The sequence below is a fragment of the Podarcis liolepis genome, assembly GCF_965112155.1.
Source record: "Podarcis liolepis genome assembly, chromosome: W".
In the NCBI taxonomy this organism is placed as follows: Eukaryota; Metazoa; Chordata; class Lepidosauria; order Squamata; family Lacertidae; genus Podarcis; species Podarcis liolepis.
Genome location: NC_139568.1, coordinates 13,444,077 through 13,467,653, shown reverse-complemented (window position 1 = coordinate 13,467,653; position 23,577 = coordinate 13,444,077). Strand labels below are relative to the sequence as shown.

The 23,577-nt window shown below is 45.6% G+C and overlaps 1 protein-coding gene across 8 annotated transcripts in view; it reads right to left on the bottom strand.

The window, feature by feature from the left end:
- Window positions 1-23,577, bottom strand: part of LOC310697663 (zinc finger protein 711-like) — a 64,650-nt gene that overhangs the window by 6,080 nt on the left and 34,993 nt on the right. For 6 of the 8 annotated variants that reach the window (XM_083484334.1, XM_083484336.1, XM_083484341.1 and 3 more), the window contains 3 exons: window positions 12,214-12,372; window positions 8,106-8,252; window positions 5,859-5,996 (listed from right to left, as the gene is read on the bottom strand). In XM_083484334.1, coding sequence (XP_083340460.1) covers window positions 5,859-5,996; window positions 8,106-8,252; window positions 12,214-12,372 — 444 coding nt within the window. The remainder of the gene's footprint in view (window positions 1-5,858; window positions 5,997-8,105; window positions 8,253-12,213; window positions 12,373-23,577) is intronic. The other 2 variants (XM_083484338.1, XM_083484339.1) reach the window with 1 other exon arrangement.

The following is a 23,577-nucleotide window of genomic DNA, read 5'->3' as shown; positions in this document are numbered from 1 at the left end:
GAGAGAGATTATTTGGCCAACCATCTCTCGACCCTGCACTATAACACTTGATCAGGGACAGCCTGCCCAAGAGGCACAGTAAGGCCATCACCTCAAACAGCAGGTTGCGGACAGCTGGGAAGGATGGTAGATCTGGCCTCCAAGGAGTGTGCTGCTCGCCACCTCTTGCACTTGTTGGCCACCTCCACTGAGCACAACATGCTACCCATTCCCACCATCATGCACTGCCTGCCACTGCCCACCCCTCTCCAGCCTCCTTTTACTCTCAGGCCACCTCCAGCTGGCTCAGACAGTGGCAGCTGCTGAAGATGTGGTGGCAGTGGGGAGCTGTGGCAGCAGAGCATCATTTTAAGTTTTGCCTCAAGTGGCCAAGCATCCTGAGCCAGCCCTGCCTTTATACCAGTGAAAAGGAACAGATAAGGGTATATATGGAATAAGGGAAGTAGAAAGGAAGTTTAAAAATTATGCTGTGTGCTTCTGGTCAGCCACTTATGAGACAGGATGGAAGGCACAGCAGCAGCAACAGCAGCAGCGGCAGCCTATATTGTCTGCTTAAAATGGGAAATGCCGACAGTTAAAAGAACAAAAGGGCAAAATACAATAGCTTCTTCTACAATAACCATGGCAACTGTGGTGATGGTATTTGTAGACACCTGCTTTTATACACTGGTCAGATAGCATATGACCTGATCACACTTGCAACAGCTGAATTTGCCATCTAGCAGCAGAGGTTCTTTTAAATGAAATATATTTTTTATTTTATTCTGCAGGTTTGTTTCAAATGCTTTTCTAATTTCATCAGGTGAGATCAACTATTTCTGAGGAAAGGAGAATAGGTGGAACAGGAGTTGCCTCAGAGTTACCCATAACCTCTTGAACTTTGTTGGTCAGCCGCGGTCCCCGCTAATTGATTTGCGACTCCAATTAGCGATTTATGGCCGCCTGGCACACTTCCTCTTGCGCAGCTCTCAGTCACATCTCAGCAGAGTTTCGCCCAGCGGTGTAAACTGTCACGTAGTTTGGCTTAGCATCCAGACAAACACACACAGCACCGGTTTGTCTATTTACAGCTTTTATTCCAACAAATCTCCGGAACAACCAGGACTGCTTGCAGCCATTATAGGACTGCTTCCTTTCCCCTCAAAGCATAGAGTGAGAATGACAAACTCCTCCCAATCTCCTCCCAGCTTCGAAAACTGACGTCAGAATGGTGTGGCATCATGGGAACAACTTAACTCGTTAAGTTCCAGCTCCAACACCCCCCTTTGCCGCCCATTCTGACAAGACCCTTTTGAGTTCAACACCTTCCCCTTTGCCTTGTGCCCCTTCCCGGCATCTTTCCCAGGCACCTGTTGAACCCTTTCAACACTCCCAGAATCACGCTGTGCGAATTTTGCCCACGCACTTGTCGCTTGGTACCTTTCAGGTGGAATGCCCTTTGTTGTGCGACTAGACCTTCTGGGCACAAACTCAGATGTTACCTCTGACTCACTGCCACCAGGAACTGTGTCCTCAGCCTCACGGGATTCCCCTTCTGACTTAAAGCGTTTTCGAATCCTCTCCATTACACTCACAGGAGAACTAGGCTCACTCTTGGCCTCTCTTTTCACAACCTGTGGAGACACTACAGATACCTCCTCCTGTTCCTGACTTTGGTCAGTTACCTGATCGTCATCATCGGACTCAGCCTCTCTTTCCTCCCCCTCAGAATCTTCCTGTTCTGAGTCAGAGAGACACTCTGAGAGAACATCACGCTTGACAGCAGTCTTTGACTTTTTATCCTGCTCATAGAACTCAGCGTGCTTGCTGATCAGCAACTTACTCTGATCACCTGATGGAAATGCAAACCTCCATGCACACGCTGCTGGCTCATACCCACAAAAGATCATTTTCCGGAACTTGGATCCATCTGGCCCCTGCAAAGCAGCAGGTGCTGACACAGATGCACGTGACCCAAACATACGCAAAAAATGAATCTGGGGTTTCCTGCCATGCAACAACCCAAACGGTGTGTCACCTACCATTGAATTGTAGGTCCGATTCCAGGTGAAGCTTACATACTTGATTGCCTCCAGCCAAAACCTTGGAGGTAACCCAGAATCTTTCAGCAACACCTGTGCAGTTTTAACCAGAGCCTGACACTTGAGCTCTGACACTCCCTTCTCATTGGGTGAAGTCACTGTGTGACGTATCCCTTTCTTGCGAAAGAACTTCTGCAAAGCAGAACCTGTAAATTGAGCTCCTCTGTCACTTGTGACAGCTTGCACTCTGGTGGAAAACCTTTGTTCCACCTCCTCAATCCAACGTTTGATCAGCTGTGCTGCATCATCCTTGGATTTGAGACCGTGAGTCCAGGTATTCTGCGTAAAATCTTCCTGCATCGTAAGCAGAAACCTTGACCCTCCCAGACTTGGTTCCTTTACAGGACCCCACAAATCTATGTGAATTTGTTCAAAAGGTTTTGTTGTTATCCTCTCTACTTTTGGATAACTGCATCCTTTTACCTTTGCCAGTTTGCAAGTTTCACAACTTACAGCATGTCCACATTCTGAGATCTTACACCCTTTAGAAACCTCCGGCAGCACCTGTAGTTCTTCTAGAGAACTATGAGCTGTTCGTGTATGCCAAGCATGAACACATGCATCATGATTGGGAATTGTAGCACGCAGTGCTTGTGCTTCCTCAACCTTCCCATCACCCTCCAGAGACGTTTTAAGAATGAAGAGATCATTCTGTCCCTTTTTAACCTTGGCAAGCATCCTCCCTCCTTTGGAGATTGTGCACACATCATCCTGAAAACAAACCTTAAATCCCTTTTTCAGTAAATAAGGCACAGATAAAAGACAGTGGTGCATCCCAGGAACAGTACAACACTGCAACGTTTCCTGTAAAATAGAAAAATGCAAATTTACAGAATTAGTCATATTTCTTTTCTGTCCATTTGCAAAGAGAACAGTCTTTCCAGCCGAAATTGCTGTGCAATTCCACCTCTTGACAGCAGGTGTCTCTGGAATCAAATTGCAATTAGCTGCAGAGTCAATAACAAAACTTAGCTCTGGGCTTGTCTCACAGCTTTCTTCAGCCAACGCCAGACTAGCCGTGATCTGATAAGTCTCTTCCTGGCACCTGGCACATCCACCAGCCTCAGTCCCACGCCTGGTTGTTTTTCCAGACCGGTTGCCATGGAAACCTGCCTGATTCCCATGAGAGGTGTCCTTGAAGCCTTCCTGTGCAGCTGCCCTCCCTCTCTGTGGGCAGTCTCTTTTGAAATGACTGTGGGATCCACACACGTAGCACCGACGAGTGGAAAAAGCCTGAACAAAGCTCTCATCTGGCTTGCCCCCCCCCCTTTTTCCCGGTGGAGCTCCCTGCGCCAGACTTGCTCTCCCTGAGGCGCCTCTCCTGTTCGTCAGCCAAGCGTCCTGTGACGTACGCCAGAGTCAGATCCTGCGGACTCATAGACTCCAAAGTTAGACATAAATTGTCATAACTTTTGTCCAGAGAGCTTAGCAAAATATAAACCTTCAATTCATCTGTAAAGTTCACCTGCAACAGCCGCAGTTCATTAAACACAGAGAGCATCTCTGTAACATGCTGTCTTATGTCCCCACCTGGACGCAGCTTCATCTCAAACGCCTGGTGGTGTGGATTTTTGCACCAGCCGTGGTCCTGTGGTGCACTCTTTCAAGAGCAGCATAAGCTTCATGCGCAGTTTCCAACCCCTCCACATGGGGCAACTCTGAACCCTCCAAACTGAGCACTATAGCTCCCAGGGCTTTCTGATTTTTCCTTTGCGAAGCATGTGCATCTGCAATTACTGCAGCTGCAGCTCCGGCGGCTGGTTGAGGCAGTGGAGGCCTTAAGACCGCCTCCCAAAGACCCTTAGCTACCAGCCAGGCCTTCAGCTTTCTGCTCCATTCCGCCCAATTCTGGCCGTTTAACTTTTCAAAAGGCACGGAGAATGAATCATGTCCGTCCGCCATCTCCTTCCGTTCTCCCAAGGGGGCCCCAAGCTGTACTTACAAAAACACCAGCTCCTCTGGCTTCTCTCCCTGGAGAAACGATACCTTGCTGCTCTCAGCTCTCAGCAACACAGGCACTTTCTGCGTTTTTCAGCTTGCTTGCTTGCTTGCTTCCGCCCCTGCCGTGCTTCTCTGCTCGACACCGCAGATTTCAAAGCTCCCGGCAGCCTCTCGTGACAGGTTTACGATCGGTGATTTAGGTTACCCATAACCTCTTGAACTTTGTTGGTCAGCCGCGGTCCCCGCTAATTGATTTGCGACTCCAATTAGCGATTTATGGCCGCCCGGCACACTTCCTCTTGCGCAGCTCTCAGTCACGTCTCAGCAGAGTTTCGCCCAGCGGTGTAAACTGTCACGTAGTTTGGCTTAGCATCCAGACAAACACACACAGCACCGGTTTGTCTATTTACAGCTTTTATTCCAACAAATCTCCGGAACAACCAGGACTGCTTGCAGCCATTATAGGACTGCTTCCTTTCCCCTCAAAGCATAGAGTGAGAATGACAAACTCCTCCCAATCTCCTCCCAGCTTCGAAAACTGACGTCAGAATGGTGTGGCATCATGGGAACAACTTAACTCGTTAAGTTCCAGCTCCAACAAGGAGTACTTGGAGTCCAAGTGTAGGTGGGCTGGCAACTTTCTGTAATTATAAACAGAATATACAACTAAGTGCTTGAAAACGCATTTTTTGAGCAAGACTTTGTACCTCCCTTAGTAACAGTAAGTATTAAACTACAAAACATCATTTTGAAGGTATTATTTCAACCCATATATGAACTGGAAAAGGTGGAAAGCATTCTGGAGCCTTTAAAACATGGGTCGACAAACTAAGGTCCGCGGGCCAGATCAGGCCCAATTGCCTTGTAGATCCAGCCCACGGACGGTCCGGGAATTGCTGAGTGGATTGCCAGTGCGCATGTTCTTTCCCTCTCCATCCCTCTCACGGCAGCGCTTTTATTCTTGAGGACAGAGCAATCTTGTCCCACGCCAGGCGTCATCAATGGCGGGAGTTGGCTCGCCTGCCCACCCGCCTCAACAGGGTGGCGCTGTGAAGGGGGCGTGTGACGCCGGGTGCCAGCTACTTCTGCGTTTTCCTCCTGCTCCTCCTCCCTCAGTCCACCCTCCCTTCCTTCTCCACACCCCTTCTCCACACCCCTTTTCCGCGCCGTTTCCGCGCCGTTTCCTCGCACACTTTCTTCATTGCTGCCTGCCTCCCTCCTTCATTCCTCCCATGGCGTTCAGACGGGTTGTTGCGGTGGCCGTGGCCGCCGCTTGTGGGTTGGCAGGCGGCTCTGTCTTCTTCTCTGCGGTGCCTCTTGGGAAGCAGCAGCAACAGGTGGTGGGTAAAAGCTTGTGATGCCCCAGTTCCCCTACCTCCGTCTGTGGCTCCTCAACCGGGGCTGCTGCTTCTGTCTTCGCTGGCCAACACAGCCTCCTACCCCGCCACGGTGCCTGGCTGGCTGGAGAAGCCCAACTGCAGCTATTGGGATGACAACTGGGACAGGTAAAGCGAAGCATCTTCAGGCCTCTTTGTGGGCAGGCAAAAATCGTTCTCTCCCCCCCCCCCCCAAAAAAAATACAGTCCGGCCCCCCACAAGGTCTGAGGGACAGTGGACCAGCCCCCTGCTAAACAGGTTTGCTGACCCCTGCTTTAAAATGAATTCATACTCTTTGGTACAACGTGTCTTATTGCTCTCTTATGTCCACAAAATAGCAAAACATTATTTGGGCAGAAAGAGATTGGTCAATGCAATTAACTCTATGGGAACACTGCAAATTAAGCAAGAGTGGAGAAGAGACTCTCATTAAGATTAAGATATAATCTAGCCTCCTACCATAAGCAGCAGCCCACGCAACAGGAACAAAAGTTTTATTCACACAGGAGTCTTCAAGCTGTGCGTCGGAAAGTGATGTTGCTTCTTCTTCACCAACAATAACCTCCATGTAGACTTCATCAGCTATTTCAGCACAACCTATATTCAGTTTTAAAGGGTATGGGAATTAATGACACTATCCATGCAACTTTTCATCTTTGCTCAATTAATCCATATTTGACTCAGTACAGTTATCTACTACCAGAGTACATCAATCTATGTGTGAAAACCAAAATCTGAATGCCAGATTCATGAAATTGTCTTGAAAGGTTTACCCCCATGACTAAGATTGCAAACCCATGCATATCTACCAGGAAAGAAGCCCACTTAACTTGGTTGGGGTTGCTTCTCAACAGAAGCAGCCAGCGGGGAGAGGCGCAGCTACACCTGGCCTCCCATCAGTGGCATCAATGTGCATACCATGAGAAAGCTGCAGTTCGGAGGTTGGTAAGGCAAGGGCTATACCTACTTCTAAATGAAAATGCTTACAATTGCATTGCAAAGCTATTTATTAGCTGTGACAAGTTTAACATAGTTCCTCAGCACACAAGATTGACCTAAATATGGTCGTCTTTTGAATTTATTCACAACATAATATAGCCGCATCATAGAGTTCTAAGAATGTAACAACACCACCTATTTCTATAGCATTTGGAGTGATCAAATAACTTCACATACGTAACCAAGTAATCTTTACACCAGCTATGTAATATCATTTTTTCAATTTTGCAGATTGAGGGAATGAGTGGCTTGCCTACGAATACTAACCAACTAAGTCATACTTGGGAGTAGACTTATTAAAATTAATGAACATGAGTAACTTAGAAGCATTGTCTCTGTAGTAAAATTTCAACGAGGAACAAAACATGCATCTGTGCATGGCTTAGACATTAATTTGTTGTTTTTAAAAAGTACAGATTTTTTTTTAAAAGCAAACACTAACAAAAGAGTGGGTTTGGTGATGTTTCTTTATATTATTAAGATGTACAACGGTATAAACAAATTTTGAATACTGAATAAAAATGCAGTGTAATCCTAACCTGTAGTTCTGGCTGGAGGCATTTGGAAGGGGCAGGGGTGCCTCAAAAGCCCCTAAGAGCAGGCCCATGAACTATTCCAGGCTGAAAATGGTGAAATGATTCCTTCATTGGCTTTAATTGGTGCGTGTGGGGGGGGTAATAAAAACCCACAGATCTGCAAGGTTTGTTTCTCAGACAACCTACTCCTTTTCAACTTCCCACCCTGGACAGCATGAAGAGGTAGATTGTCTGCCACTTCACTCTACACCCCACCTTGGATTGCTCTGCCCACTAATAAAATTGTACCACATTGTAGAAAAATTACAAATTTGCAAGTGAGAAATTATTGGCATTTATGGATCACGAGTACAATCCTGTGTGCGTTTACTCTGATGTAAGTCTCACTGTCTTCCATGGGGCTTATTCCTTAAAATAGTGTTTACCTGCTTACCTTGGAGTAAACCCTGTTGAACTCAATGAGACATTGTCTTTTGAGTAGACATGTACAGAATTTCACTGCTAATCTATGAATAAAAAATGTAAAATTAATTAATGAAGGGCTTATGTATATGTGCTCTATGTATAGGATGTCTTATTTTTATGTTACGGTAACGTGTTGACATTAAACCTGACAGTGCTGTAGTTCATAAAATCACTTCAGAACGTCCAAAAGGCATAAATAAATAAGAAAAAGTGAATGTTGACAATCACCTACTTTGATGATCTACATTCATGGGCATAAGTCTAACAAACGGAGAAATACCTAGTTATTTTCAGACATTCACAAAATGCCTCTGGGATTGTCAGCATCCCCATGTAAATGCCGGCTGCCGTAACATTACTGAAATTCACTTAAACATAAAATAAATAATACACACTGCACAGATATAAGTGTGCTACCAATAGCAGCTAGGCAACTGTCCATCTACATACTGGATCACAAGTCTGTGATGTGGCAATATAGTGCAAACAATAGGACACTCATGACTAGGTTTGCTATGACCTCTCCATATGGGCTTTGCACATAGCTTGAGGAGATTGGATGTGTTAGGATCTCTATCCTCGTTTGAAGTATAAAATGATCAGTTATCAATATATGGATAAAATCAATTTACTTTCATAGTAATTGCAGGGGGAAGAGAAAAATGACAAGATTACTCTCTTAGCAACACAAAAATAAAATTCTTACTAATATCTTCATCCTCCTGAGAGGAATCCTTAACAGCCATATAAAGCATCTTCTCTCGCTGTACTCTGCCAACACCTCCTTGCTCTAGAACTCCAGCTACAGAATGCCCATTATGAAAGTCACTCTCTGTTACAATTTCTGTTCCACCTTGAAGAGAATAATTAATTTTCATTTAATAACATTTTAAAAGAAACAGCAAGATGTTTCATTTCTCTCCTGTGTGCTTGGTGAAATAAGAAGACAACAAAAGTCACTAGGGGAAACGATAGCTTGATGGGACAGCATTATAATTTGTAAGTAGCATGACAAATTGCCATGGCCTGGGCATATGGCAGGCATGAACTAACTTAGAAGAGCCTTTACAAGGGCATGGGGAGAGAAGTTAGTTCTGAAAGTGGACTGAGATAACTGAGGAAGAAGCAGGGGTTGACTGAAGCTATCTGGAATCTACGGGCACAGCTTTCATAGTATTGCTATGTTATTTGTTTTTGATTGTCTTATGAAAAACAATACAAGAGGTTTAACAGGAGACCATTTCAAGGAAGTATTCATTTTACACAATGTAGACAGCAGCCCTGGTGGGATCCACTTCAGTGAAGGGCAAGGGCAAGGGCCACCCCCTCAGCATTGCCTTTGGGGGGGGTTTGCCCTAAGTGTTTGTAAGTGTTTTAAATGTTTTTTTATTTCTATGCTTGACTTTTTAAATTTGTTTTGCTTGGCTTTGTTGTTGCTGTTAATGTGTGGGAAGGAGGAAGAGAAATACATGTCTGTGAAGAGGGGACTTGGGGAGAGCAAGGGCCTCCCCCCCCATCATAGTAGTTCTGGACAGGGGGAGGTATGGTGTAGGAGGTGGCACAGGCCGGGGAAGGGGCACATGACACAGGCAGTTAGTAACTGTGCCATATGCCAACCCCTCTTCCAAACTGGGGAAATTGTGGTTTTCTTATCAGACAGCTCTCAAATCTGCGGCTGCTGCTGTTGAATGCCAGGTTGGCTCTGAATAAGATCTGCCTTATGCATGATCTGATTATGAATGAGCAGGCGAGTCTGGTCTGTATCACTGAGACCTGAGTGGGTGAGCAGGACGGAGTTGGCTGCACCCAGCTGTGCCCACCTGGGTACTCAATGCAGTGTCAGGGCAGACTTGAGGATCAGGAAGCGGGAATTGCTGTGGTCTACAGAAATTCTCTCTCTCTCCTGGCTCTCTGTCCAGTTGCGTGGGGAACAATAGTGCTTGTTCCTGGCATTGGGTAATCAGGACAGATTAGGGATTCTGCTGGTTTAGCACAACACCTTGCTGCCCAGCAGTTTCCCTGACACAGCTGGTCTCAAAAGCAGTGTTGAGGACCCCCAGATTGCTGGTTTTGGGAGACTTCAACATCCATGCCAAGGCAATGGACTCTGGGGTGGCTCAGGACTTCATGGCTGTCATGATGACCATGGGGCTGTCACAACATGTTATCAGCCCAATGCATGTGGAATGCCACACTCTAGACCTTGTTTCCTCAGAAAACAGAGTGATCTAAGAGTGGGGGATACTGACATCAGTCCCTTGTCATGGTCAGATCACGTCCAGTTGAGATTTAGGCTTTCAGCACCTTTTCCCCCTCTGCAGAGGCAAGGGCCCTATGAGGACAGTCTACCTTTGGAGACTGATGGATCCAATTGACTTCCAGACAGCCTTGGGTTTCCATGCTGATATGACTCCTGTCGAAGCCCTCGCTGACTTGTGGAATATCCAAATGGCTCAGGCTATTGACTTGATCGCCTCTGAGCACGCTCTCCCACTTCATGGACCCCATTTGGTTCCCCGGTATACTCCAGAGCTCAGGACAATGAGCCCAAGCTGGGAGACGGCTTAAATACAAGTGGAGGAAAACGCCAAACGAATGCAATCAAACACTGGGGAGGGCTCATCATCAAGCCTACTTAGTGGTAGTGAAGACAACAAAGAAGGCATACTTTGCTGCCTCCCTTACATCCTCATTGTGCCATCTGGCAGAGCTTTTCCAGGCAGTGCGGGGCCTTCAATAGTCTGGCCCAAAGGAGCAAGCAGAACTAATGGTAGCTCACAGTGACTTGTTTGCAAAGCATTTTGAGGATAAAGTTGCTTTGATCTGATGGGACTTTGACTCTGCTGTTACAGCAGATGAATCTCAAGGGGTGTCCAGAGCACTGTCTAGTCTTGTTGTGTTGCATGAGTTTCAGTTGTAAGGTTTGAGGATGTCAACAGCATGCTTGGATCAGTCAGGGTGATGACTTATGCTCTGGATCCTTGCCTCTCTTGGCTGACAGAAACTAGCAGAGAAGGGACATTTGGCTGTGCCGGGAAGGTGACTAATGCCTCCTTGTGAGAGTGGATGGTCCCTGCCTGCTTGAACCACTCCTCAAGAAACCCGCTCTGGATTCGCAAAATCTAAGTAATTACCAGCCAGTTGCCAACATCCCCTTCTTTGAGTGGGTGTTTGCAGAGCAGATCCAGGTACTCTTGGAGGAAACTGATTTTCTAGATCCATTTCAATTGGGGCTTAGGCCCAGTTTTGCCACAGAAACAGCTTTGGTCACCCTGTATGATGACCTCTGTCAGGAGAGAGACGGAAGAAATGTGTCACTGTTCATTCTCCTTGACCTTTTTCAATACCATCAACCATGGTATCCTTCTGGAGCAGCTATCTTGAGTTGGTGTCATGGACGGGCAGGAGAATGAGAGTTGGGGGGATGTGTGGGCAGAGGAGTCAGGTGAGGTTGAAAATCCAGGTGAAGAGGCCAGTGATTTGTGGGGGTTCCGTGCCACCCATGGGGCAGCTGCCGGAGTGGAGCTAGAGGTGGCCAGAGACCAAGTGAAAGGAGGTGGGGAAAGAGCTGGAGGAAGTATCAGAAGCTGAAGAGCCTGTGACGGGTCCAGAGACAGTTGTGCCTTTGGAATCCCCTCTGTCCCCCAATCTACTGTCTCCACACTTATGGAGAGACTTAAAGCAATGGGAGCAGCTGGAGCTGCCAGTCAGGAGAAGCCATTGGGTACTTGCAGGCACAGCATCAGACTAGTAAGTTTAAGAAAGCAGGAACGGGAGTGGCTATACTGTTGCTCAAATTGTCCAAGACAGAGAACCGGCCGGAGAGGTAGATTGCCTAGCCAGCTAGTTAGTGTGGAATAGTGTGCATATCCTTGCACCTTAGGAGCTGATGTAGCTGAGTGCTTTGCTAATAAAGAAATAAAATTCCAGTCACTTGTCCTCATTGGTCTGGGTGTGTGCAGGACAGATGGGCGGCCCTGCTTTGTGGTGGTCCCAGGCCTACTTGGATGGTCATTTCCAGAGGGTGATGCTTGGGGAGAGCTGTGAAGCCTTCAATGTGGGGTTCCTCAGGGTTCGATTTTATCCCTCATGCTGTTTAACATCTACATGAAACCGCTGAGTGGGGTCATCCAGTTTTGGAATACGTTGTCAGCAATATGCTGGAGACACACGGCTCTACTTCTTCTTTACACCTTCAGTTATGGAAACAGATGTGCTGGAATGTTGTCTTGCCTCAGGAATGAACTGGATGAGAGCCAACAAACTGAAGCTCCATCCAGGTAAGACTGAGGCACTGTTTGTTGGCGGTGCCCTAGTCCACATGGATGGGAGGTGGCCTGCTCTTGATAGGGTTTAGATCAGGCATAGGCAAACTCGGCCCTCCAGATTTTTTGGGACTACAATTCCCATAATCCCTGAACACTGGTCCTGTTAGCTAGGAATGATGGGAATTGTAGTCCCAAAACATCTGGAGGGCAGAGTTTGCCTATGCCTGGTCTAGATTACTGCTCTTCCCAGAGAGGCTTGCCTGGTTACTTCACTACATATTTTTAGGCACCAGGCAAAAACGTTCTTCTATAATCAGGCCTTTGGTTTATTAAACAATCTATGGCCCTTTACATGTGCTTGTACACAGGAGTTATTGATTTTTGTTGTTCTTATTATTATGATGATCGGTATTTTGTGTTTTCATTTTGGACTGTTATTTTGTAAACCTTGTGATCTTTGGATGAATAGTGGTATATAAAATTAATAAATAATAATAATTTTTGAAAACACTAGAAACTAGCAATAACAGAAGCTGGGATACATACCTATTTCCACATCATCCTCAGCTTCAGCTTTAAATATGTAAACTTTAATAACTTCAGAACCAAAACCATCATCTTTAGATACGTTTTCATGTGAAACCTCACTGTTGATTTTTAATGGTGTGTTTCCAATATGGTCGAGCTTTCCCCCAACATCATCCACTATAAAAACAAAACAAAACCAGTTAGAAGGAAGCAAGAAGTGTTAGCAATGTTGGTCCATTGTTCTTAGCTCATTTGTGCAAAACCTAATATGACTGGTAATATAAAGCTGGTGCACAGACCAATCACCTTGTTCTTGTTTATTTTGTGAAGATTACACATAATATGAAGAGATTTGTTTTAATTTTTTGTTTTACTGTTTTAATAAGTCAATGTAGTTAATTTCAGCATAAAAACGATGAAGTGCAGTGTAGAAACATTTCTGTTACATTATAATGTCTGATTAAACAACTAAATAAGTCAAGATACTTTGTTTTTGTATTGATACGCTTCCCTCCCCCTTCAAACACAGTTATATAGTATTAAATGGTAGGTTTGTTCATGTTACCAATTTTTTTTAAAAAAATTATCATTGTATGTATTTATCTTTGCAAGATCTTCAAAATACCAAACACTGCTATGATGAGAATCTCTTTGAAGGGTACAGGAGAATCGCCACTTATGTGGGGGTTCCGGTTTGGGCCGCTGCACATGTCACCAGGATGTGCATGAGTGGGGATTCCCCCGTTCCACTCCTGCCTCACCCCCTTTTGGTATGTGTGTCAGCGGGAGAACACATGCTCTTCACACGCAAGTAGGGAAATGCCTGTATAGCATTCCAAAAGATGAAAGGGTAACAGAACAACAGTGTAAAATGTTAGTGAGTCACCCTGTAAGAACCAGGAGAGATGTAACACTTAGAATTTCATAGATCAGAGCAGGATGGTACATTCAATCCCTGCATCTTACCCTTCCTCATAGTTAAGTTTATGTCAAACTAGATTTAACCATGGATAGGACTGAGGGCTTTTTCTTAACTAGAGAATTCAACAGTATGAGTTGTACAGGTGAAACTCGAAAAATTAGAAGTGCCACAGGCTGATAGCATCCATGCCACGCCGCATTGAGGCAGTAATTGATGCAAAAGGGGCCCAACCAAGTACTGAGTACATATGCATGCTTCTACTTCTCAGAGGTCCAATATTGCTCTATTTGCAGTCCTTGTTTTGCTGATTTCATTTAATATTCTAATTTTCTGAGATTGTTAATTTGGGGTTTTCATCAGCTGTACGCCATGATCATCACAATTATAACAAATAAAGGCTTGACATATCTCGCTTTGCATGTCATGAGTCTATCTCATATATATCTCATATATTAGTTTCGCCTTTTAAGTTGAATTATTGAAATAAATGAACTTTTCCACGATATTCTAATTTTTCGAGTTTCACCTGTATTCAACTAAGTCCTAATCAAAAGCTAGTTATGTCAATTCACTTCAATGGGTCTACTATGAGTAGGACTAGCACTGAGTATCACCCTATATCTTGTTTAAATGTAAACTATGCTTAAGGTTGGTGCCAATACAAGTCCTAACCTTAGTTAGCCTTACAGTGGAGGAGCAGGAGAAGGGAGGGAAGTGTGTGTCATATGAGCCCACTCCTGATCTCTTAACCATGATTTAAGAGATTCAGAACATTACATCTATAATGGGCTTAATTCTGAACTCACAAGCAACCCTTTCACAAAATCAGCAATATCATCTAATCCAAGTGCTTTAACAAAATTTAGCATAATTTACTTTGCTGGAACTTGGAATTAAATGCCCAAGATGATACCGCTCTGCAACTGGTCAGCAAGAGGTAAAACTCCTTTGTAGCAATTAATTCTTCCAGGAAATTTTCACATATACTTTCCCAAGTTAAAGAAAACTACATTCAACATGTACTAATAATATATAATGCTAATAATATATAATACTTAAACATAATAATGCATATTTGTTTTATGTGTGCTCATATTGCCTGTGCTGGATGTTATTTAACAATACCTGCTAAACCCTTTGTTGTTTTCGTTGCATGCTCTACAGTAGGGCTGACCAATACCTGCTTTCCAACATTGCAATATATTGCCAGCTAAGCTTTCTGATATGGCAGTATATTACCAGGTCAGCAAAGAGAAAAGAAAGAAGAAGAAGAGTTTGGATTTGACATCCCGCTTTATCACTACCCAAAGGAGTCTCAAAGCGGCTAGCATTCTCCTTTCCCTTCCTCCCTCACAACAAACACTCTGTGAGGTGAGTGGAGCTGAGAGACTTCAAAGAAGTGTGACTAGCCCAAGGTCACCCAGCAGCTGCATGTGGAGGAGCGGAGACACGAACCCGATTCACCAGATTACGAGTCTACCGCTCTTAAACACTACACCACACTGGCAGGTAGGAAGAAGGCAGCTGCCAGCCATGCATACAATTAGCATCACCGTGCACAGCAGCTGCCTCTTTCTGGCAAGGCTGGCCGACCGGAGCACATCAGCCAAGGCACCACATGGCATGGCACTGTGGAGCCGCCAGCCTCCCCCAAACCACCTCCCACGGCTCGCCTCGAAGATAGGTTTCTCACCACGCAAGCGGCATCTACCAGGAGCCACTGATCTGTTTGGTGGAAAAGAATTTACATTATTTTCTACTCTATGAAACTAGTAAAAGATCAACAACTTGACAGTCAGCATTAAGTATGTCTTTTTATTTGTGACGATGCATGTGTATGACTGGCTGCAGTAATATAAAATCATGCTTGGATTCAGTGATCTTTTATTTTCTAGCTCTAATCTACAACAGCACACCAGCAACAAACAACGTTAACAGCCAAAACGTAACAGCGTTTGCAAATGAAAGTTTTTTAAACATTATTTGCTAACAACAACAAAAAATGGAACAGATTTTTTTTTATGTTTGAACCATTTTATGTTCACGTCTCTTTGATTTTCCTGCTATTTTGGAAGCGGCAGCCATTTTCTGACTTGTGTCCTTAAAATTCCAAATTTGAGCCCCCAGACCAAAAGGCTGGTGACCAATGACTTAGCATGTTTTCTGAACCAGAGAGGTGAAGGTCTCTCCTCTTTAACTACAATCTGTAATCTTAACCATGATCCTGGGTTCAGATGACATGCTAAGCCAAATACTGGTTTAGATGCTGCTCTGTACTGAAAAGACCAAGGAGGGGCAAAGTAGGTGCAAACTCCTTGACCCGTCCGGTACGTTTCCACAGCAACAGAATTCCCGGACTTGTAGCAGAGCGGGCACAGCGAGTGCTTGACGTGTGAGTGAAGAAACAGTCCACACGCTGTAGTTCTTCTAAACTAGACAGCTTTATTTACATCAGACAGATAAAATAACAAACACTCCATCAGAAACAGCAGACATGATGTCTCTGCCTCTCTCCGCAGAAAAGTGAAAGTACCTCACAGACAAAGAACTCAGCTTTCCCGGATGTTGGGAAGGCTCCTCCCCAGATGCAGGACACACAGAGATGTTAACCTTGTAAACACCAAAGCTCACCCCCTCTTGTCCTGCACTGGGGGAATGTAAGTGTGACCACTTACCTCTAAACACAGACCTTCACAGAACTCCCCATGACGCTGGAAGGTCAGCGGTTTCGTGAACCCATCTGCCAGGTTCTTCGAACTGGGACAGTACTTCAGTTCCACTAATCCCAACTGAACACTCTGACACACATTCTGGAAACGGATACCTAGGTGTTTGGTTCTGGCCTTAAACTGCCCAGACTCTGCCAACTTCAGACAGGGTTGATTGTCCTCCCAAACCGTGACGGGCAAGCAACACTCTCCGCAGATCTCTTGAACCAAGCACACATAGAACTCCAATTCCCTGCAAATCTCAGACAGCGCGCTGAACTCAGCCTCAGTAGAGGAGAGCGCTATGAAACTTTGCTTTCGGGACTTCCACCCAACCAAAGAGTCCCCAAACTTCACCACCATACCAGAAACAGACTTCCTGTCCTCCAGATTCGCCCAATCGCTGTCTGCCCAGGACGTCAACTTGACATCGCCTTTGGCTGACAGCTTGAGACAGAAGTCTTTGGTATCTTCAGCACCCGCCTGACACCATTCTAGGCTTGGGTTTGTAGCTTCCCGGCTGAGCAGATTGGTAGCAAAAGCTATGTCAGATCTGCTCCACTGGGACAGATACAACAGACTACCCAGGCCTGACTGAAAGAAGTCAGCATTTTCAAACTCAGTGCTTCCCACTTGCTGACTGTCTTTCACGTAGCTTGTCTCCATGGGTGTCCTGACCCCTGCACATTCAGACATCCTGAACTTCTCAAGCAACTGCTCAATCTTGCTTCTCTGACTGAGCAAGTAACTTCCATCTTCAGTTCTAAAAATCCCCACGCCCAGGTAGATCTTTACTGCACCCAGGTTCTTAAGTTTAAAACGTTTACCAAGCTCTTTGGCAAACTTCTCCACCTGTCTATTTGTCTTTGAGACATGGACTATATCATCAACAAAGACTAAAACAATTTCCTGTGACTCTCCTGACCCTTTAAGGTACAGGCAGCTGTCAGAAAGACTCCTCTTGAAACCTAGCTTCTCTAAGGCTTCATTCAGACAAATTCCTGGCTGATTGTTTTAAACCGTAAATCGATTTGTGCAATCTCCACACAATGCCTTGCCCCTTGCCCTGAAACCCTGGAGGAGGAAGCATGTACAACTCCTCCTGGAGGTCTGAGTTCAAGTAGGCTACATCCACATCAAAGTAATGCACCTGCAAACCTCTTTGTGCAGCAATGGCTAAGAGCGTGTGCAGAGTTTCACTTCTGGAAGTAGGAGCATACACCTCAGTGTAATGCAGCCCCTTCCGCTGCGTGAACCCTCTGGCTACTAACCTAGCCTTGTACTGTGGTTCTCCAGTTTCTGTGGGTTTAAGGCAATAAACCCACCTGCTGCTCACAGCCTGTTTGCCAGCCAGCAATCTTGTGAGGGAGAACACACCTAGAAACTCCATTGAGCTCATCTCCTTCTGCATCGCCTCTTGCCATTTGCTGGCTTCTTCCTGAGGCAGTTTCTGAACATCCTCAAAACTTTCAGGTTCACACTGAGCCACCCCAACACATACACTTGTGGCCTCAAACCTGTCAGGTGGTTTACCTTTCATGGCCCGGGTTGACCATCTTAGTGTGAGCTCTGGTACCCCTTCTGACCCACTAGGGCCAGCTAGACCATCCCCAGTGTCAGAGAGGTCCCCCTCTGAATTGCTGCGCCTTTTGAACCTTACAACTGGACTTGTGGGCAAGGACAGTTCACTTTTTGGCTCTGACTTGACAGCTTTAGGAGAGGTTCTAGGCTGCTCCTGCTCTGGACTCTGTTCCTCAGCAGCAGGATCAGGCTCCACCTCTTCCTCATCAGCTGAGTCAAGACAACTCTCTGAAAGTATATCTGGGTTACCATGTATGCGTGTCCACCCACTTTGCTCACAGAACTCAGCACTTCTGCTGACTAGAAGTCTGGACTGACTGCCTTCTGGATAGGCAAATCTCCACCCCTTGGTCCCTGGTTCATACCCACAGAAGATCATCTTCCTGGACCTTGGTCCACCCTTTCCGCGTTTGGCATTTGGCACAAGAACCAAAGCCTCACAACCAAAAACACGGAAGAAATGCACCTTGGGCTTCTTGCCATGCAGCAGAAAATAAGGTGTGTCCCCTACAACAAAACAATAGGAATGATTCTGAGAAAATGAAGCACACCACCAGGCTTCAGCCCAAAAACATTGTGGGAGACCAGAATCAAAAAGCATAGCCGCAACAGCCTCTTGTAGCATTCTGTTCTTGCATTCAGCAATGCCATTTTTTTTAGGACTATGTGGGACTGTCAACCTGTGACGTATTCCCTTCTGGCGGAAGAAATTCTGCAGCACAGACGCGGTGAACACTGCACCACGACCAGACTGAAAGCTTCAGATCTTTGAAGAGAATTGCAATTCTACAGCAGAGATCCAGTCTTTCACCAATGCTGCATCTTCCCTTTTGTGTTTAAGCGGGAAGACCCAAGAATTCCTCAAAAAATAACCCAAAAGCAAAAGAATGTGTTTTGCCCCACCCAGACTGGCTACTGGCATAGGGCCACACAAGTCTGCACGCACCAGCTCAAAAGGCCTGGTTGTCACCCTACTAGACCAGGGGTATGAGCACGTTTTTACCTTGGAATACTTACAAGCTCTGCAAACTCAAAACTTATCACATGCCTTCATTTTGCACCCCTCAGTGCACCCTGGGGCCTTCTTAACGTAACCCCAATTCACATGTGCCATACGTCGATGCCACAAATGTTGACAGCCATCATGTGCTGGAACATTGGCACACTGCACATGTGTTGACTCAGTGGGACTGTTACCTGCAACAGGCATTTCTACCACAAACAGCCTGTTTTTGCATTCAACACTGAACAGTTGATGCCCACCCCTGGAAAAAGAACACGCTATTCTCAAAACGAACACTGAAACTGTTGGCAACGAGGGCAGTGACGGATAGAAGACAGCTGGACATTTCTGGAACTACAAAGGCCTGAATCTTGTCTGCAAGAAAGGACAGTACAGTGAGCCAGACATCATCAGAGCACGTCGACTTCCATCTGCCAACTTGACAGTTCTTCCATTTTTAACAGCCTTACAATCCCGCAGAAGCCCACCAGATGGCATGCTCCACTGTCAATCACGAAGGTCAGCACAGCGTCCTGTTTACAGCTCTTGACTGTTGCCATGGAAGCTGCCAGATGATACTGCAAAGACTTGTACTTGCTCTCAGTTCCTTTGGAACTTTTGTGCATTTTCCCACATCTTTGCACTGAGCTAATCTGCTTGACCTTGCATTCCTGAGCCTCTACTGGGCAGCCTCTCACGAGATGGGAGGGGGACCCACATCTGTAGCAGTGTCTCAAAGCAAACACTTTCACAGATTCCTCATTGCTTTTCCCTGCACCCCCACTCCTTGGTGCACAGCTTCTAGAGGAACAGCCAGCGCCTGCTCGCCCCCCACCTTTCTGTCTCTTCTCCTGTTCATCACAAAGATGCGCCGAAGCATAGAAACAGCTTCCAGGAACGTGGCCCTTAGCTCCCACATGGCCCTCGACTCCCTCACAGCCCTTGGCTTCCACTGTGGTTTCACAAACCATTTCCAGTGCCTGCCAAGTGGCCTGGGCCGTCTTGAGACCCTCAAGGTGGGGCAACAGCAGATCGTCCACGCTAAGCCTCAGCATGCTCAGCACACTCTGATCCCTCTTCAGAACAGCTGCCACGTCTGCTTCACTCCAGCAGCGGCCTGGATCGGTGGGGTTTGCATGCAATTCCAAAGCTATTTTCCCAAAAGCCAGTACTTAATTCTCCTCGACCAGTCTTCCCAATTGCACCCATTCAATCTCTCAAAAGGGACGGTGAAAGCCTCCTGAGCCTGAGTCATCTTCCTGGGGCTATAAGCTTACTCACGCTTTCTGCCAGCCAGTTGCTTCAAAGATGCCTCCTCCAGCAGGCTCCTGCTTTCACCAGCGAGATCAGGACTGCCTCTGCCCCTTCACAGCAGCAAACAAGATCTCAGAGCTGGACTTCACTTCTTATCAGGACTGCCTCTGCCCCTTCACAGCAGCAGACAGGATCTCAGAGCTGGACTTCACTTCTTCTCCTCCTCACACTCAGCACAAACGTGGCTGGCAACTTGCCATAACCTGACCGGTCCAGTAAGTTTCCACAGCAACAGAATTCCCGGACTTGTAGCAGAGCGGGCACAGCGAGTGCTTGACGTGTGAGTGAAGAGACAGTCCACACGCTGTAGTTCTTCTAAACTAGACAGATTTTATTTACATCAGACAGATAAAATAACAAACACTCCATCAGAAACAGCAGACATGATGTCTCTGCCTCTCTCCGCAGAAAAGTGAAAGTACCTCACAGACAAAGAACTCAGCTTTCCCGGATGTTGGGAAGGCTCCTCCCCAGATGCAGGACACACAGAGATGTTAACCCTGTAAACACCAAACCTCACACTCCTCTCTAAAAACTAACATATTTGCACGGTCCTAGTAAGCCATAGCTTGGTTTACCATGACTTGTGAATCAGGTTATTGACTTCATGCACACACATGTAGAGCTCATATTAAGCTGATTTTGTCACTGGATTTGATATCACAGCTTTATGCAGATACCAGAAAAATTAATAAATAAAAGGGGTGAGAGACCAGGAACTCCGTCCCACCCAGAACGGCCACCTGATATCTCACAGGAGCCCTCGTGTGAGCTTCCCAGAGCTTGGTAAGCAAGGCAGTGGGCTTAAGCAGCTTTTTCCAACACCATGTTTTTCCACCACGGAAAGAGTTTTTTAAGTAACCCTTCCCCCATCTTGCTTTCTAGGCTCTGGGAAAGTCCTGAGATATCTCAGACTACCCTGTGAGATCTTGCAGAAGTGTTGCAGAGCCTTCTAGAGGACTCATGTGACCTGCCCAGAGCCCCAGCTTGCATGGGGAGCAATGCCCACTCAGCACTTTAGAAAGTCTTTAGAAAGGTAGAGATGGTTGTGCAGGGCCGTTCCAGGGGTTGTTCTGGTTTTGCACAATTTTGCTTAGATGTGTGATAAGCCAGAAATATAACCCTCAAGTAAGAGATCTACCTGTATCTGTTCTCCTACTGCACCCAGCCTGTGTAAGCTTCAGTGCACAAGCATTGCATGAGATGAGATGTTAAGTCTCTGAGTTGATGACAGTAACTCAAGTATTTCAATGGTCAAGTGTAATTATATTCTCCACCATTTCTTGCCCACTTATCCTATCTAACTGTACTCTATCATAGTAGTGTTTGTTTTAACATAACTGCATGGGTGAGGAAGAGGAACCCCAGGAAAGATATTTGATCATAAAAATAGTACCCTCAGGTAAAATATTTGTAACAGTATTATTGTAGCACATAAAAGTGCATGAAGCATATCTTACCTTTATATATATATATAAAACTCATGTTAAAAATTGTTCAGTCTCCAGTCTGAAAGGCAGCAGTTTTAAATTAAGTGATATAATAATGAACTAGTATCCTAAAATCATCATCCCGGACTCAGAGGTGTATACTACACAACAAAATTAAAACTTGAACAGACAAGTTTGAATCCAGTGACAAAATGTGTGCAATGCATAGGGTATTTTAATTGAATATAGTAATTGCAACTTCTAGAATGTAGTTTAATATCAAATCTAGGCCTAGGCGATATGAGGGCCAGAGCACGGTGGAGGCTTCACCAGGCGGTATACCACGAGTGAAACCACCATTGCTCCCAAGTCCCTCCGCCCTCAGTGTCTGGCAGGAGGAACAAGAGCCCCCGGCCTGGGCTTGAGATTGGGTGGATAGGTGAAGGATGCTTGAAATTGGGGTGGTGGTGGGTGGGTGGAGGATCGTGGAGCATCAGGCAGGGTGAAGGAATGGTAATTGGGGGGTTGATGGATGAAGGAGTCCAGAGAATCAGGCAGGGGGTGAAGGAGTGGTGAATTTGAGCGGGAACACACTGGAGCCCAGAGGAGAAATCTGTTCCTCAGGAAATAGGCTGCCCTGAGGGGAAGGGACTGTGGCACTGGGGAGGTTAGCGAGTGATGCAAACCAGGGAAACAGTGCTTGTCCTTCCCCTTTCCTAGTTTGCTGTGTGTGTCTGTTGCATCCCTTCCTTTTCAACATTGCAATGTATAGTCATATCGCAAATGTTTCGCTGGTGATACATTGCGATGTTGAAAAGCTGACATCACCCAGCCCTAATCCAATCTATATTAGTAATATTTAAATGTGGAACTGTAAGGTGTAGTTTAGACACTACAGTGGTACCTCGGGTTAAGAACGTAATTCGTTCTGGAGGTCTGTTCTTAATCTGAAGCACCACTTTAGCTAATGGGGCCTCCTCCGCGCCACCACCGCACGATTTCTGTTCTCATCCTGAAGCAAAGTTCTTAACCCGAGGTAATATTTCTGGTTTAGCGGAGTCTGTAACCTGAAGCTTATGTAACCTGAAGCGTCTGTAACCCGAGGTACCACTGTACTTGCTGTCTAGAGTTCATACAGTAGGTAGTATTCCCTTTATACTGCTTTAAAATGTGAAATAGTTGCATGGATTTAGTCTGATGTAACCAAAGGGTGATGCTGGCCACATGACCCGGAAGCTGTACGCCAGCTCCCTCGGCCAATAAAACGAGATGAGTGCCGCAACCTCAGAGTCGTCCGTGACTGGACCAAATGGTCAAGGGTCCCTTTACCTTTTTAACCCTACCTTAAGTACATCCCAACTAGATGGGTCAACAAATTATTCTAGTGACCAATTTTACTGAATTTACATCAACACAACAACACTTTTTTTCTTTTACAGCAAGTCTTTAGTGAAAATATATTAGTACATGTCAGATTCACAGTAAAAATTTGGTAAAATAGTTAACTTGTGTATTCCCACCAAGATGACAATAAAATAATGGGAGCACAACGATGCCAACTGATTAACACCAGAGCTGAAGTAAGACTGAGTCTCAAAACTCATCACTGAGCCCTGGACAAGAAGCCACAGCTTGTCCATACAGATCAAAGCCAGTCAGTGATGGTTCAAACAAGCTGAAACTGTTTTGGAACACATTTTTAAAAGAAAAGCCTGACTAGCTTTTCAGGTACCCTTTAATTGAATAACTTTTTTAAGAAATACCTGAAGTAACTGATATTATGGTTTCAAGTCTTCTTTATTCTGTTACATTTTAATCCAGGAAGACCCATTTATCCTAAATAGAACCCAGTAAGGCCAACATGTACAGTTGCAATTGAAATTATTCAACCCCCATGGCAAATCATGTTTATCATCAAAATTTACAGACTTCCAGCTGTTTGCAGTGAGCGAATCAAACAAAAGCAATTGAAATAGCTCCACACAACAGATGCTTCAAGTGGTTTCCCGAAATGCAGTTGAAATTGCAACTTATACTGGCTTCTCTAGTCTTGCTATTATTCAGCCTCCTGAATAGAATCCCTCACAACAGCACAAATACAACAGGTGTTGTCTCAAGCACACCTGATGCAATGAATCAAGGGCTTCATTAGTTGCACCAGGTGTACTTGAGCTGCAACACATGAAATACCTGAGCTGGCTAGGGGGCTGAGGAGTGTCAAATTTGGATGCATGTTAGATATATGGCTAAGTCAAGAGAATGGTTCAAGAAGGTAAGAGAAGAGAACATCACCCATCACAAACAAGGAGCAGGATACAAGAACACAGCGAAGGGACTGAATGTTCCTAAAGACACTATTGGAAGCATAGTTCCCAAGTTCAAAGTTACGGTGGTTACACTATCTGGATGGGGCAGAAAGAGGAA